This window comes from Protopterus annectens, chromosome 4.part0, assembly GCF_019279795.1.
Source record: "Protopterus annectens isolate FY-2018-M chromosome 4.part0, PAN1.0, whole genome shotgun sequence".
Taxonomy (NCBI): domain Eukaryota; kingdom Metazoa; phylum Chordata; order Ceratodontiformes; family Protopteridae; genus Protopterus; species Protopterus annectens.
Genome location: NC_056733.1, coordinates 116106724 through 116122362, shown reverse-complemented (window position 1 = coordinate 116122362; position 15639 = coordinate 116106724). Strand labels below are relative to the sequence as shown.

The following is a 15639-nucleotide window of genomic DNA, read 5'->3' as shown; positions in this document are numbered from 1 at the left end:
CCCAGGCGCTCTGACGTCGGGGAAAGGGCGACATCAGCCGACGCCGGACCCAGACTTTGGAATCCGGCCGACCGAAGGGCTGCCTGAGACAGGACAACCCATATGTGAGGACTGCAGATGCATACCTATCGGACATCTACATTTATGGTATGTACAAAACTGTACTTTTGGACCATGCACCACAGTCCACCGTGCGTGCCTTGCTTCTTTGAGTTGCTGCCTTTCATGCTGGGGATGCCTGGCAGCAGGATTTACCTCCATCTTGGGACTTTAATACTGACACAAATTTGGATTCTATTATCACTTGGGATATACGCTTTGGTTTTTTATTTTAACTACATGCTGGAACACAATTATCGCAGTCTAAAGACAAGCGACAGGCAAGTGAAACAGTTTGCGCTCTTTCTTAATTTAACAGTGTTTGGGCCTACAGTGATTATTGACTATTCTGGTGACTTGGAACCACATTTACATCAGCAAAACTTCAATTTTGGGCTTTTTTCCTGGCTAATGTATGAATGCACAGGATTCTGTGTTCATCAGGAGTTTTAAATGGCTACACGGGGCTATTGCCTTAACTAAAGGCTTCGGGAGGAGCATTATTGACTGTGCAGGTACCAAATATCAGGTCGAAGAGCGACCATTTCTTTGAGACAAACTGGGCTTTACATATCACCTGGGACGTACGCTTTGTGGATTTTTTCTGTTTTTTTCTGTCTTAACTCACTTGGAATATAAATAGCGCTGTTTCAAGATAAGCGACAGGCAAGTGGTACAGATTGCGATTTTTTTCAACTGAATAGTATATTTTTTTCAACTGAATAGTGTTTTGGCCTACAAGGGCTATAGACTAATTCTGGTAACTTGGAATTATAGTTATATCAGTTGCGCTCTACTTTGGCTACTATATGTATGCACCAGATTTTCTGTTCATCAGATTTTTCGAACAGTTACATGAGACTTGTGCTTTAACTAAACGCTTTGTGAATAACATCAGTGACGGCACAGGCACCATATATCAGGCTGAAGGGTGACGATTTTGTTATAACTACGTTCCAAATACTTGATATTCAAGTTGGGACATTAGCATTTAGCGAGCTGGTCATTGTATCTTATCTACTGATTATTCTTAACAATTTAACTGTGGCTTGACATACGGTGTATCAAAAGGCAGGACTTTATTATTTTACCTTTTGAGAACTGTAACTGGATTATTTTTGAATCACATCGTGGTTCAGATTTTCTCTTTTCACAATTTACTAATGAATGAATAATTTTTGAATAACAATAAGAATGATTTATGTGTTAGTATGAAAAAAGGAATGGGCTCAGTGGTTTAAACCACATATATTGGCTTGTTACTATCCTGCCACTAATTACGCTGAGGCTTAATATATGGTGAAAAGAAAGTGAAGAATTTAGTATTCTGTTTTTGAGACTGCAACTGGATGGTTTTTGAATAACACTGTGTTTCATTTTCTCATTTTTAACAAATTATTATGTGAGTCAGCATTTTTGTGCAACAAAAACATTGATTCAAGTCTGAATATGATACAGGATATTTGTTTAACAGTTCAAACCACGATTATTAGCTAGTTGATATCTTTTCATTTATCATATTAATGCACACTTTGTGTGGTATTTAATAGCCAAAGAAGGTGGTTTCTATATATCTCTGTATTCATTAGCATCACTTGTTAATTTTACAAGTTTTTTCATATTTCTCCCCAAAAGCATACCCCCCTATAGGTTTCAGTTTCAAAGCATTTTTTATTTAAATAGATATCAACAAGCGAGACAGTTTGATAATAGTCTGATGTTGGTTAATATACCACAGGCCATTTAGAGCCATTTTTTTGAAACTAATTATAGCAATAATCATTATGCTGACCAAATTCAACTACATAAGACTATTTTTATAAAGGGATATCATTGGGCTGTCAGGCTGGTAGCAGTTACCAACTATAACCTTGAATTGTCAAGATATTTAAACATTGAAATATTTGGGATTGGTCTAACAGTGCCTATTTAGTGGTTGCATGATTTACCATTGAATATAGTGAATATGTTAAGGATTATGGTACTGGGCACACCAGATCAATAATGTATCTTTTTGAAAAAATATCAGTTATATAATTACCATTGAGGATCAATATACCCTTACGGTGGCCTAAAATATCAAGTATTTTAGATACAACAAAGACATTTGGTGTCTGTTGTGAATCAGGACCACTTATGGTAAGGGAATATGAAGATACTGATAGAATTTCATTGATATAACATTATTATACCCTTACGGTGGCTAAATTAATATATAACCTAGAAACGTAGACTGTTTGGCTACCTATTTTGGAATATGACCACTTATTGTAAGGGTATGACAAAATAAGGACATATTTAATCTATATTCTTTTGGCTAGATTGTACCAATTAGGCACATGGAATTATTTTGACCATGTAATATTGATCATTGGTGATTCTTTTTGGTGAAGTTGGTTATTCTACTTTCTGTCAGCCTAACCTAACCCCCCAAAGTCATACTACTTTATCATTGGTAACAGTTTATTAGTAACAGATATAAATCTACAGGTATCAACCCAATTTTTATTGTCCCAATTATGGACTTGAATGATATCCTTAGGGGACTTTCAGCAGATAAGGACAATTTAGATTTATTTGGACTTAATGTAGGTCAATCCCCTATGTCAGATAATGTCATAACTGACACCAGAGACAAATGTGGTTCTGTTTTCTCTAAACTTAGTAGACAAATGAAAACTCTCAGAACAACATATGGCACTTGAAGCTTTTTAAAGCGTACAAAATAAAAGACATATTACACCCAGAGGGCTTCGAATTAGGCTGCAACCATTGGTGGCTAACATTGACAACCAATTAACACAAGATTGGGCTACTGCCCAGCATCAGGCATCTATGCTTTTTGTAGATAGTCTTTCTAAATATTACAAAAGAACCATAGAAACATTGACTACAGATATACAAACTACTTGCTTGGAAGCTGAAATCTTTTCTACTACAGATTATTATTAAGGGCATTTATCAGAATTAGCCAAAGAATTGGCCAGCATAGAGGAGCAACGTAAGAAAAAGAAAATACACAAGTTTAACAGAGACCTAGGTGACTACGAAAAAGGCAAACCGTTCGTAACACAAAAAAGTGTCGGGTTTAGTGATGGGGCATATAAACCACAAAGGGGCAGGAAGAGACCTAGACCAATACTAAAAAAGAATGATACAACATATAGTGTTACATCTGATGATGATTATTCATCAACCACAGATGGTGAGGTTTCCTCTAACCAGGCATCCCCAGTTGCAAAAAGGAAGCAACCTATCCCTTTAGGTCCAACTCACGCAGGGCAGGGAGGAAACATAGGAGAAAACATGGGTACAACCAACCTTCAAACTTTATTGAAACAAATAACAACACAGTGAATAATGTTCTTAACATCTCTTCCTTTGAACTCACGAATGTACAATATAATGTACTAAATAAAGGTTTAAATTTTGTACCAATATCACCTGTTCCTGAACATTTTTTAATGGAGCACATTAACAACTTTTGTAGAACTCTTAATCTTAAGATATTTTTTTCAGATGAGTCTAACACTCAAAGATCAACTGGTTTCCGATTTGGGAAATCCAAATTCATGCCACCTATGGACAAGCATGTCTCCATATTCAAAGATTGTGTTATGAAGGATTTACACTTTTCCAACAACTACACATGCAATCGAAGCAATCTCAATCAGGCTGAAAGATTAGCACTTTCACAACTACAACAGAATAAGGACATAGTCATCACTCCAGCGGATAAAGGGGGTGGTATTGTTGTGATGGATCATTCCAAATATAAGGATGAGGCACTTAAACAGTTATCTCAATCACAATTTTATATACAGATGGTAGTCGATCCCACTTCTAACTTCAAATCTGAGATTGATTCCTTTATAGATTTGGCAGTAGAGGAGGGCATTATTACTCCACAAGTTGCTAGGCAACTTAAGGTAATTGAACCAATGCCACAATACCTATATCTAATACCAAAAATACATAAAGATTTATTCAACCCGCCAGGCAGACCTATAGTATCAGGTCGAGGATCACTTACAGAGCCCTTATCTGCCTTTCTCACAGAACATCTGAAACCACTATTGAGCATGGTTAGATCACGTATTCAAGATACCACAGAGTTTCTGAACATTATTGAAGACACTCAGTTGGAAGAGGATTGGTTGTTATGCACATTGGACGTATCCTCTTTATACACTAGTATTCCTCACAAGGCTGGGATTATGGCGGTGACTCATTGGTTAAATCAATCCAATCTATATTCCACTGGATTTAACAATTTTTTGATTAAACTCACAGAATATGTACTACAAAAAAACATCTTTTATTTTGAAGGCAATCCATATTGGCAAATTAAACGGACAGCCATGGGTGCATCCTTCGCCCCGATTTACGCAGATTTGTTTATGGGATATTTTGAACAGGCCTTCATATATGATGTCCAACATAATATTCACATGGGCAATTTGGATATCTGGCGGAGATAATCTGGATGATTGCTGGTTGGTGTGGCGGGCTGGCATGGATGAATTATCCAAATTTGTTGCATACCTAAATAGCAATCCTTTTGACATACATTTTACAGCCAATACCGGATATCATGTAATAGTCTTTTTGGATGTTGCGATTAAAAGATTACCTAACCATACCTTAGCCACATCCATACACAGAAAATTTCCACAATACAACACTTTACTTCATGCCACCAGTTCTCACCCCCGCCACATCATCAGCAACATCCCAAAGTCCAATTTCTGCGACTTAAAAGAATATGCTCCACAAATGTAGAATATTCTGCACAAACACAGGTCTAACAGCAAGATTTATTGATAGAGGATATAATCCTGCACATCTAACCAATACGGTTACCCAAATCCAAACCAGCAGAAGATCGGATCTATTAAAATATAATAGATCACAAGAGGATGATGGAACCCGACGTCAACAACCCATCAGATTAGTTACCACTTATGGAAACAATACATCCAAGTTTAGACAGATGGTCAGTAAACACTGGGACATATTAAAATGAAACCCATTTCTCAATGATATTCTTCCAGATACATGTGCTTTTTCTTACCGAAGGGGGCGTACCATCCATTCTCATTTAACACATTACAAAAGATTCACACCAGCTTCTACAATACAAACAACACTTTTTGGGGACCCTCTAGTGGGCTGCTATCCATGTGGACATTGTAGTGCATGTCAGCACATTTGCAAAACAAAGGAATTTACCAGCAAAAATACTTCTAAGGTCTACAATATCAATATTTTTGCAAATTGCAGCTCTGATTGGGTTATTTATTTGGCCTACTGTACCTGTTCTGCCTTTTATGTTGGTCAGACCTCTAGACCCATCAGAATCAGTGAACATTTAAGTTCCATCAGAAATAGACGAATAACAAATGCTCTATACAAACACAGCAAAAATCACACAGGTGCCTCGTTCAGGTTTGTCATCATAGACAAAATCCAACTTCACAGAAATTTTAAGATGGGATGGCATACCAGACTAAACAACATGGAAAGTAAGTGGATTGCTTTTTTCAAACCAGGATTGAATGAATGTGTGAAGTACATGAAGGTACATCTAGGCAATAATTTTTAAAAATATTGTAAATATTTGTGTGTTAGCTATACATATTTGTACCCCCGTGATATTAAGACAGATCTCATGTTACATATGGTTAGTCATTAGAGCCCAAAGTATACATCATATCTTATACATTCAGATTTTTATCTGAGTCCTGGCTAAATAGAAGCTATTTTATGGCTTTGTATAATGTAGTATATTTGCATTCTTGCAACCAATTATTAATTTAAAATATTTTTCAAGGAACTCAGATTTTCATGTCTGATTAAAACTAACATATTCATTATGTTGGTGTTTTATATGTTCCAAGTTTTTACTGTGTTAAATAAGTCTATTTATGTCAGGAGTGTGCCACTTTAAATGAAGTGTATATAAATAGTACCAGGATGTGATGGTGTTTTGTAAATCAACTTTTTGAAAAAGAATACATAACATTGACAAAGGCTTTACAAGCCGAAACTGGTCTTTTACTTTTATGGCAGGCAGATTTTTAGTTACCTCCGAATAAAATTTATATCTTGTATCTGCTGTCATGTGTGCTGGTCCCTCTTGGTTTTGTATCTGCTTGTATTGTGGACCACGGCCAAAGGAATATTATTTAAGCCTCAAGTTGCACAAACCTCTGTTCATAAGAGCAATTACTACCTTTCAAGGCAGATTTGATGATTATTTTCAAAAGCTCGGCAGAATTAGTTACAGTACCGCCAGCACCTTTACTTGCAAAGCTAGAGTTTTGGATGCTTAAATGATATTCAGATGTCTTTCAAATATTTTTCTGGACTTTTGGATGAACAGGCCAGTGTTTATATAAACTCACAAAAGTATAATGTATGATTTTTTTTAACTGTATTAGCATTAGAAATGTTGGCTTCTTTCTCTGTTTTAACACAATAATGTAACAAGTTGGATGGAGGCATGGCACAGACAAGGACCCACCCTCTTAATTACAACCACACTTCCAGGGGTTTTTGCACACCCAAAGGGGGATGGTTTGCTTTGTCCATGCCATGTCCCCAGCAAAAATATCTTCACCGATTTTGCTTTACCTTTATTAAGCAGCACTATTCTGCCTGGAATAAAGATTGAACAATGTTAAGAACAGAGTCCAACACTTATTTTTAGACTGTTATTTTATACTGACCATTTCTATGTGGCAACCCCTAATGGGAGCAGCCGAAAGGAGAAGATGATTTTTATAATGAAAATTTATATAAGGACAAGACATGAGATTTCTTTCCTTAGAGACAGACCTTAACCCACATACGAGTGACAAGAGACAGAGGTCTCAAAATAATAGCAGTACAACTCTGAGGTCAAGTATTTCCACTTCATTGACCTAGTAGCAGCACAAGGCTGAAATTGGGGTTTCTGTCCACATTAGGCGAGTACACACAGCTTTCAGCTGTGTTTTTCTCACCCTCTGGAGCCTCAGACAGGGAGTTCTACCTGCCAGTACCAACCACAGCTGGGTAGCACCAATGATATTTTGTCTAATTCCAAGGTCACAGAAACTCAGAGAAGTGCAAGAAGGTGAATAGCGATCCAAACCCAGCTACTTGCTCTTTTCGGAGTCCTGTTAGCCAAAATGAAAAACACTCAGTATGTAACATAACCAGTTCCAAAGCTTTTAGAATGTCGATCAAACAAAATCCAGTGATCTCTTCTGTTTTGTTATTCTCTGATCTGGTTTATCCCTAGAATTCATTTCATTGATATTTCAAGTTAATAGTTTAGGACCGATTAGTCAGCTTAAACAGCATTTAAACACTGACATAATGTACTAACCTATATCTGTTGTGGCATGTTTGCTCTGACAGATACTGTTCACCTTACTTATTCCAGCATAAGTAAAATTTACCTCTGCAGCTTATGCTGAGAACATTGCTGATTACTGTTACAGTAGCGAGGGAAATTCTTGTATCTAGCCTCACAACTTCTTTTGTGAATAGAAAATTTTTATTCACAGTGTTTTATCCTTGTCAACAGAAGTAATTCACATTTGGGGAAAAATGTTGAGAGACTTTCAACTAGGAATTCTGTCTTGCTAAACAGAAGATAGTCTCCAGAGCACATGTCGATTCAAATGTCCATAAATTTAAGGTATTCTGTCATCACGTCATTTTGTAAGCCAACCTTGTCTTGCTGTTCGGCACAAGTTACATTTTTCTGCATTGTTTGCTTTTATGGTAACATTTACACAAATCTCACTTGCATCTTTAATGGAGTACTGTACCTGAAACCACCATCCCAAGCCTTTCCACTAGGCTGAGGGTAGGTGCCTTTGAAGCAACTGTTGTTGTGGACTTTTTTGATTATATATATATATATATATATATATATGTGTGTGTGTGTATTCTTTTCTGTCCAAAGAAAAACCCTTTGTATAAATGTGATGCTTTACACAGTGTTCCACCACTAAATGTGTGTTAGTGAAATTTAAGTCTGATCACTTGCCATTTTCCTGTTAGAAGTTAGCTACTGCATGTTTTGAATATGCGCAGGTAACTGATGTAAAGCTTGGAAAGAATGAAGGGCTTGGGGAAAACTACCTATTTGGCCCATTCATAAAAGTGAGAAGAGGCTTGATTGTCACCAGGCAGCGCTGCGTTCATGACCACTGAGTGTGCTGCTTTTATATGACAAACGCCTAGAAGACTTGTAGGGTCTTTTGCATTGAGCACTGCAGTGTGACTGATTCCATTTCGTCTGCTCGTTTTAGAAGTAGGTCAATTGAGTAAACGTGAAACAGTACTCAGGATGTGGACATTCACACTCGTATAGTTCACTACAAACTTTGGCGCCCCATATATATAGAGAGAGAGAGAGAGCACATTTGGGCTAGCAGTGTTGCAAGCCCTAATTATTCAATCTTTATTCAAGACAGCTGACCGCTGCTTAATTCTAGAAAGGCACCGTTTCTAGTGAGATCTGCGCTTTTAGTAATAGAGATTCATTTGCTTCTTTACCCGCTCTAGGTTTCTTACCTCTGTCTGTTGTGTGGGTTTTGGTCCTTGTAACTCTAAAGCCTTACAAGTTGGACCTGCAGCTCCCTTTGTTAGAACTCTGCAGCAAGGTATTTTGGCCTAGAAACTATACCTGTCTTGTTTTCTCTTGTTGTATGCAGTGCATTTTATATATTTTTATAAAAAATTCAGTCTTTTTATGTATATTGTAGTGGTCATAAATTCTATATCATGTACTTTTAATTTCTTTATTTTTATGTTACTTTGTTTAATTTCAGTGCTTCACTGTTTGTAAGTTACAAGTTCATGGACTTCATAACAGGCCTTTAGTGAGCTTGCCTTCAGTCAGGATGTATGATGTACTCCTATCTCCCAAGCATATATTTAAATCATCTTAAATAATGTGAGACCTTGATCTTTTCTAATTGTAGGTGGAAGTTTGTTCCATACCAGCCCAGTCCTGCAATAGAAGAGCAGTTTTTAATTTTATTAATGCTATTTGGTACAACCACATATTCACTTTATTTACATTTTTGCTTGAAACTGTACTCTGATATAAGAAGCTGTTGCAAAAGTCAACTTGAATTAAGATAGACATTTTAGTTGAAAAAGTTATCATAACCCTTTTTCCTTCCAGGGTATCTTTTGCAGCAATGTTGTAGTCTTTCCCATCCAGTTGCCTTTTACTGCATTGCATGAGCTGTGTTGTGGATTTAAGTAATTATTAATGGATTTGTTACATTGTTTACGCAACAGAGGTAAGGTTTATTTAAGAGGGTGATAAATTTAAATGGCTGGGAGAGGAGATGTTTTTCTTTTGGGCACAGTTTTACTCAATTGACTGTGTGTTGTCGTTGTGGTAGGCTGTGTTACATTTTGATCTACACTGAGCCTTAGACATTGTTTTATACTGATGTGTTTATACTGATATGTTGTACATTTCTTTTCATGCCTACAGTTGTTTCATTTGCATTTTTGAAACAATCCATTTAGCTATAGCTATGGATATATATTTTTTAAAGTATGAAGATTGGGGGGGGGGGCACTTCCATCACACTTTGAATGGACATGGATAATTGACATGTTTAGGAAATACTAAAGCCAAGTCTTTATTACCACGCTGCACAGGGGTGTAGGAATGAGTAATGTAGCACTTAACTGTAGTGTTCTCCATCCAAGTCTGCAGTGTTCCTGGATTCTGGTTGCCAATGGGACATTTTTTTTCTTTTCTTTTTAAATTAAGAGAATTCCATCTGCTGGTTTTGGTTTGTATTTGGACTGCTTTGATTGCTTAACTTTTCGTTTCATCTTTCCTCTACGAGATTTTGTATAATTTTATTGATTTTACAGACTGCTATCTATTGCTCCCATTACTTCAACTATTGTTTTGGGTATCATAGGTTTCACTTTTTAGTTTCTTGTGTGGAAGACATGATCACTTACTGGTGCAGGTTTTATGGCTGGCTGACTTATATCAGCCTATCAAGTGGAATACTGTTGCAAGGGACCTATGTTGTCTCATGCATGATGTTAATACTGCTGATGAACCACAGCTGTGATTCACTGCACTACTTTGATAGTGTGTAATTCCTCTTCCGTGTTAAAGATTTAATGTTATTGATAGTTAAGCTTTGCTTTCCTGGCCCCAGTTGTGTTTGTATGAAAGTTTTCTTCCTATTTCATCATGATGTACTACTGATAACTGCAGTGCGAGTCTTTGATTAAAAGTTGCTCTTAATGTATTTGGAATTAGAAAAAAAAATCCTTAAATGTTTGTCTGCTTTTCTGTTACAATTTTAGCAGTGTGAAGATGACTGCTGGACCCACCTATGGTGACGCTAAGAACTCTGTGGGCTTGCTAGGTGAGCTGAGTAAGGATCAGGCTCTAGCTTGTTTGCTGAATGCCCCTTTGTTGAAGAACCTTGCTGAGTGGTCACAATGGGAGTTTGTGTTTGAGCCTCTTTATGGGCCTTTGAAAGAGTTCATTGAAAAGAACTGCAGAAGAAAAGTGATGGACATTGGATGTGAAAGTAAGTATTTCTTTTCAGTGAGATTCCAAATGAAGATTTTATCAATTTTATATTACTGGCTACATTTAAACGTGCTACGACTTTGACCTGAAAATGGCTTTTCTTCACTTTGATATGCACAAATTCTTTAAATCTTAACTATACTTTACATGCAAATTGTGCTGTATAACAGTTTAAAGCAATATGTATTAATCATGGCTGCAAAGACAAATGGTACGATTTACTTGTGGTGTATCTGTGAAGAACACTGCTGGCGGTGGCTGTTTGTTGGTGAAACAATTTGTGTTTGGAAGTAGTAATGTGTGTGCGCGTGTGTACATGTGTATATTTATTTATATATATATATATGTATATATGCATATATATATATATATATATATGTGTGTATATATATATATATATATATATATATATATATATAGATATATAGATATATATATATATATATAGATATATATATAGATATATATATATAGATATGGATCAGTGTCATTTCGCCGAAAATTTCTGACATAGGGTCGAAATCGCCGAAAATAGTACTGACAGTGTATCTGCCATTTTCCCCACTGTAGTGCGATCATTGAGTGAGAATATTCAAGTAGGGGGGTGTGGGAGGCGTAGTCCCCACCCAGTACAGTTTAATATTGTCTAGTATTGTTTTATATTGAGCAGTCCCTATTAAATGGGTAAGTAGTTTATAACCTGAGTAATTAGGGGACTATGACCCCCCCCCCCCACTTTAATATTCTATGTCCGAGATCGCACTACAGTGGGGGAAAAGGGCAGATATACTGTCTACTATTTTTGGTGAAATGGTTTTCGGCGATTTGGACCCTATGTCAGAATTTTCGACGAAATGTCATAGACCTATATATATATATATATATATATATATATATATATATATATATATATATATGTTTCTGACTTTATTTGGACAGTGCAGTGGTTAGCGTTGTCGCCTCACAGCAATATGTTCTGCGGTTTGATTCTAAGGTAGGGTGCCTTCTTTGCAGAGTCTGCATGCCCTCCCTGCATTTGCGTGGGTTTCCTGTGGGAGCTGCTGTTTCCTCCCATGTCACAAAGACATGCATCTGGAGCTTTTCTTCCCAGGTCTCTCCTGAAAATTGGCTCATTCCACGTTGGACTTTCCCAGTAAACAAATATTAAATAAATATTTTACACATTTAATCTTGTTTAGAGTCCCACTTGTGCATCATGTGGATTTGTTTCCTATATATTGGGTTGTACAGTCTAAAAGTAAAACTTATGGACTTGGCAGCACTCCAGTTCACATTTTGTCGCTTTAGTTTTTCCAAGTAGCAAATGAACTGAGAAGTGGTCTAGCTTGGCAAGCAAGTTATTCAGGCTGTACTGTAGTAGCCACCTTCATTGCTGATAAATCCCAGGTTTCCTTTCTGTTGCTACATGTACCTGCTGCCGAAGGCTGAGTCTTTAGGCTAATCATCTTAATTGTCTAATCTCCTTGGAGATTTTCCTTTTTTTCCTGCTGTTGTCAAAACTGCAGTCTTGGATAACCTAATTTCTGTTTTTGTCTTTTTTGACTTTTTGCCAATTTTAATTTAATTTTTTCCACATAATTCTGAAGAAAGATGTTTTTGTATTGTAGATGTTCTTCGTGTTTCACTGTTGCAGTCATCACACTTGGTTTATCTTTCCAGGGGTAGCCGTCAGTCGGCCTGAATACCAGAGGCTTAGTATTTCTGCATCGGTTGCTGTCGCTCCAGGACTGACGTCAGGTTGTCAATGGTATAAAATCAGGCAGCCAACACCATTACATCAGTCTTTCTTGCCGAAGAGCCAGAAGCAAAAGCAGTTCGCACGAGTGCCTGGTCGGCCGCTACCTGAGTTTTTAATTTCCGAAATTGAAGTCAAAGTCTTCTAAAGCTAAGTACCCCATTGGGGAAACTTTTTTCTTGCTCTAACCAATGTCAGAAAAAGTTAACAATTGATCTGCCTGTAGAAAGCAAATACCACACCGAGATTTCCATTCTTACTGCGTCATCTGCTTTGGCCCAGACCATGACGTCCATCGCTGTCTGTTTTGTGCTTTGTTCAATGCCAGAACTATACGTCATTGGGCCCTTATCATAGCTAAATACTTTAGCTCTCAACTCCACATTCTGAAATGGCTTCGGTAAGCCATCCGACTACTGATCTTACAAAAAATGTAAGGATAAAGACAGAGACAGACCGCACAGGTCCAACACTGCTGACTACGCTTCTGTTATTCCAGTCTCCAGTTCGCTGGTACTCAGTGAGGTGCTTTTGCAGCCCCTGATGCACGCTTCTATGGATTCGCAAGCCGGTACCAAGACCCGCTCGGAGTCCGGTATGCCATGAGACTCTTTGATGAAGGATCCTGCTGATGTCTATACCTTGGATGGGTCTGAAGCCGCTGAGCAGGCACCGGCTTCCAAGGAAGTTTTTCACACTGCCGATATTCGGCACAAACCAACGACTTCTTTCGCGTCTTCAGTTCTTTCTGAAACTACTGAGCTTGTAAGGCCCAGGGTACGAACTATGCCTAAAAAAAAAGACGACCCAAACTCAAGCACTTGCCTCAATCTCAGATGCTTAAAATGGCAGAAGACCTTATCATGCTTATTAGGGTAAGCCAGCCTACCCCTTTTAAAAGAAAGAGACTTTCCCCCAGCAGCTTTATCTGCCCAGGAGTCCGGCGACTATGAGGTTTCTGAATATGAAGACATGCCGTTGTCTGCTTATGAGGATTCAGATGCAGAGGAATCCATTCCCTCTGCCTCTCTTCCAGAGGATTTTTGTTTTGGTGAAACCCTACATACTTTGAGAGAACATTTCCATTGGGAATGTCAGGATTATCCTCAGTCCAAAAAAAGACTCTGGGGAATTTTTAGATTTACCACAGCACAGATCCCTAGTTGTTCCTCCTGTCCTGGATTTTGTGGATGATGTTTTCATGGAATCTAGTTTAACTCCTGACACCCTACCACCTCCTCCCAGGAAACCTGATGGGTATTAGAGTCCCTGACTCACAAATTTCTTTTCAGAAATCCTACTGCGGACCCAGAGGTAATATCCCAAGGACCTAAAGGAATTAAAGCAACTTCAGCCAAGAATCCCACCCCTTCGGACAGGGATTCCTGAACTTTAGACAGATGTGGTAAAATAAAGTGTACACCTCTGCTACTCTTGTCATTAGAGCACTAAATTGCCAGTTCCACATGCCAGCAACCTACAATGGAACTCCTTAAACAAAAATTATATACCTTTCCAGCTTGTGCAGAAAATAAAGAATTACAGGAACTTCTGCATTCTACAAACCAAGTTACTAAGCACACCTTGCAAAGAGAAACCTTGAAGAGTGGATGGGAAACGAAGTTTACCCGGGGGATCACTTCAGTGGCTGTGCTGGACAGAGGCACAGGGAACTAATTTAAGGGGGCAGCGAAAGCCAACACATTCTGACTAGGCTTATAAATGCCTTTGGGCAGATAGCTTAGTACCTACCTATGAACGTATGTGGCTTTGATGCTCTAGAAGCATGCCGCAAGGCAGCAGTCAAAGGTTCTGTATTTAGAAGCCATACTTGGCTTAAGGAACAGACCTTGTCAGACTGTCAAATCAAAACTATTGGACGCACCATTGCACAAAGACAATATTTGGCACCAAAGCAGAAGAGGTCTTAAAAAAGATGGAAGAAAAAGTTAAATCTCTGCAGACAGTTAAAGACTTCTTGCAAGTCCAGCAGGCATTGCTCCTCCAAGCAACTGCTCCTTTCCAGCCCCCTCAACTCTAGCTCAGACCCCCCCAGACAGCAGCCCCAGGGAATGCAGAGCTCTAGGCAATGGAGTTCCCCCACTTCAAAAACAGGGAATGCTAAGCCACCCCCTGATGGAATGAACTCACAATGACACTGCAACTCCACTCCTTTCCTCTGCCCACCTGCTTGTGTCCCTAGCAGGAAAACTCTCCTCCCATGCAAAAAACTGGGCTTCCATCACCAACGACAGATGTGTCTTCAACATAGTGTCCCAGGGATACCAATTTTATTTCCCAACACTGCCAACCCTAGAAGGGTCCCCAGAGCTTCCTCCAGACCAGAGGGCAGAGGCCCAAAACCACGTCCATTCCCTGCTCTCCATGAGGGCAATACAGCCTGTTCCTGCAGACCAGATAGGCCAAGGTTTCTATTCCAGGCTTTTCCTGGTACCCAGAAAAGAGGACACCTGGCACCCAATCCTCAATCTATCAATTCTAAACACCTTCCTGGTGATACCAAAATTCAAAATGCTCACCCTCCAGCAGCTTCTTCCTATGCTATCCAAGGACGCTTGGTTAGCCACCCCAGACCTAAAAGAGGCCTGTCTACACATCCCAGTCAAAGTTTCTTGCAGGAAATAGAGACAACAAGGCCAGTGTAAAATAAGGTTCTGTATTTATTCTCTCTCTAGCGCCTCGGCCACAGTAAGCCTTCAAGGAGTAACACATAACACAGACAAAAGCATTTATATAGCATCAACTATTAACAGCAATCAAACAATTAAATCATTCAAGTTAATTAAAACACAATTCAAACAAATTTAAATTGCTTTTGGACAAATCAAATAACACTTATCCAGCAACAATCTGTATTCAAGCCCCTAGGAATCAGAGTTTCATACTTCAAAATAAAAAGTTTCTTTTTTTAACAGTGCATTCTTAATCAAATTCTCATTTAGTTCACCTATAATAACCTGTTCTAAAATAGTTGCTGTTAAACTATCACATTTACCATCATGACATTCATAAAAATGCTGAGCTAAGGGACTCTCTAATTGTTTTATCCTAATATCCCTCAGATGTTCTAATCGTCTCATCTTAAACATTCTTTTCGTTTGGCCAATATAAAACTTATTACAGCCACATCTAATAGCATATATCACTCTCTCAGTTCTACAACTATACTGGCCATTAG

The 15639-nt window shown here is 38.2% G+C and overlaps 1 protein-coding gene across 1 annotated transcript in view; it reads left to right on the top strand.

Annotated features, from left to right (window-relative positions):
• The window catches only part of LOC122800223 (protein NO VEIN-like), a 1589974-nt gene that overhangs the window by 493393 nt on the left and 1080942 nt on the right, over positions 1-15639 (top strand). The window contains exon 9 of the mRNA XM_044069716.1: positions 10453-10682. Coding sequence (XP_043925651.1) covers positions 10453-10682 — 230 coding nt within the window. The remainder of the gene's footprint in view (positions 1-10452; positions 10683-15639) is intronic.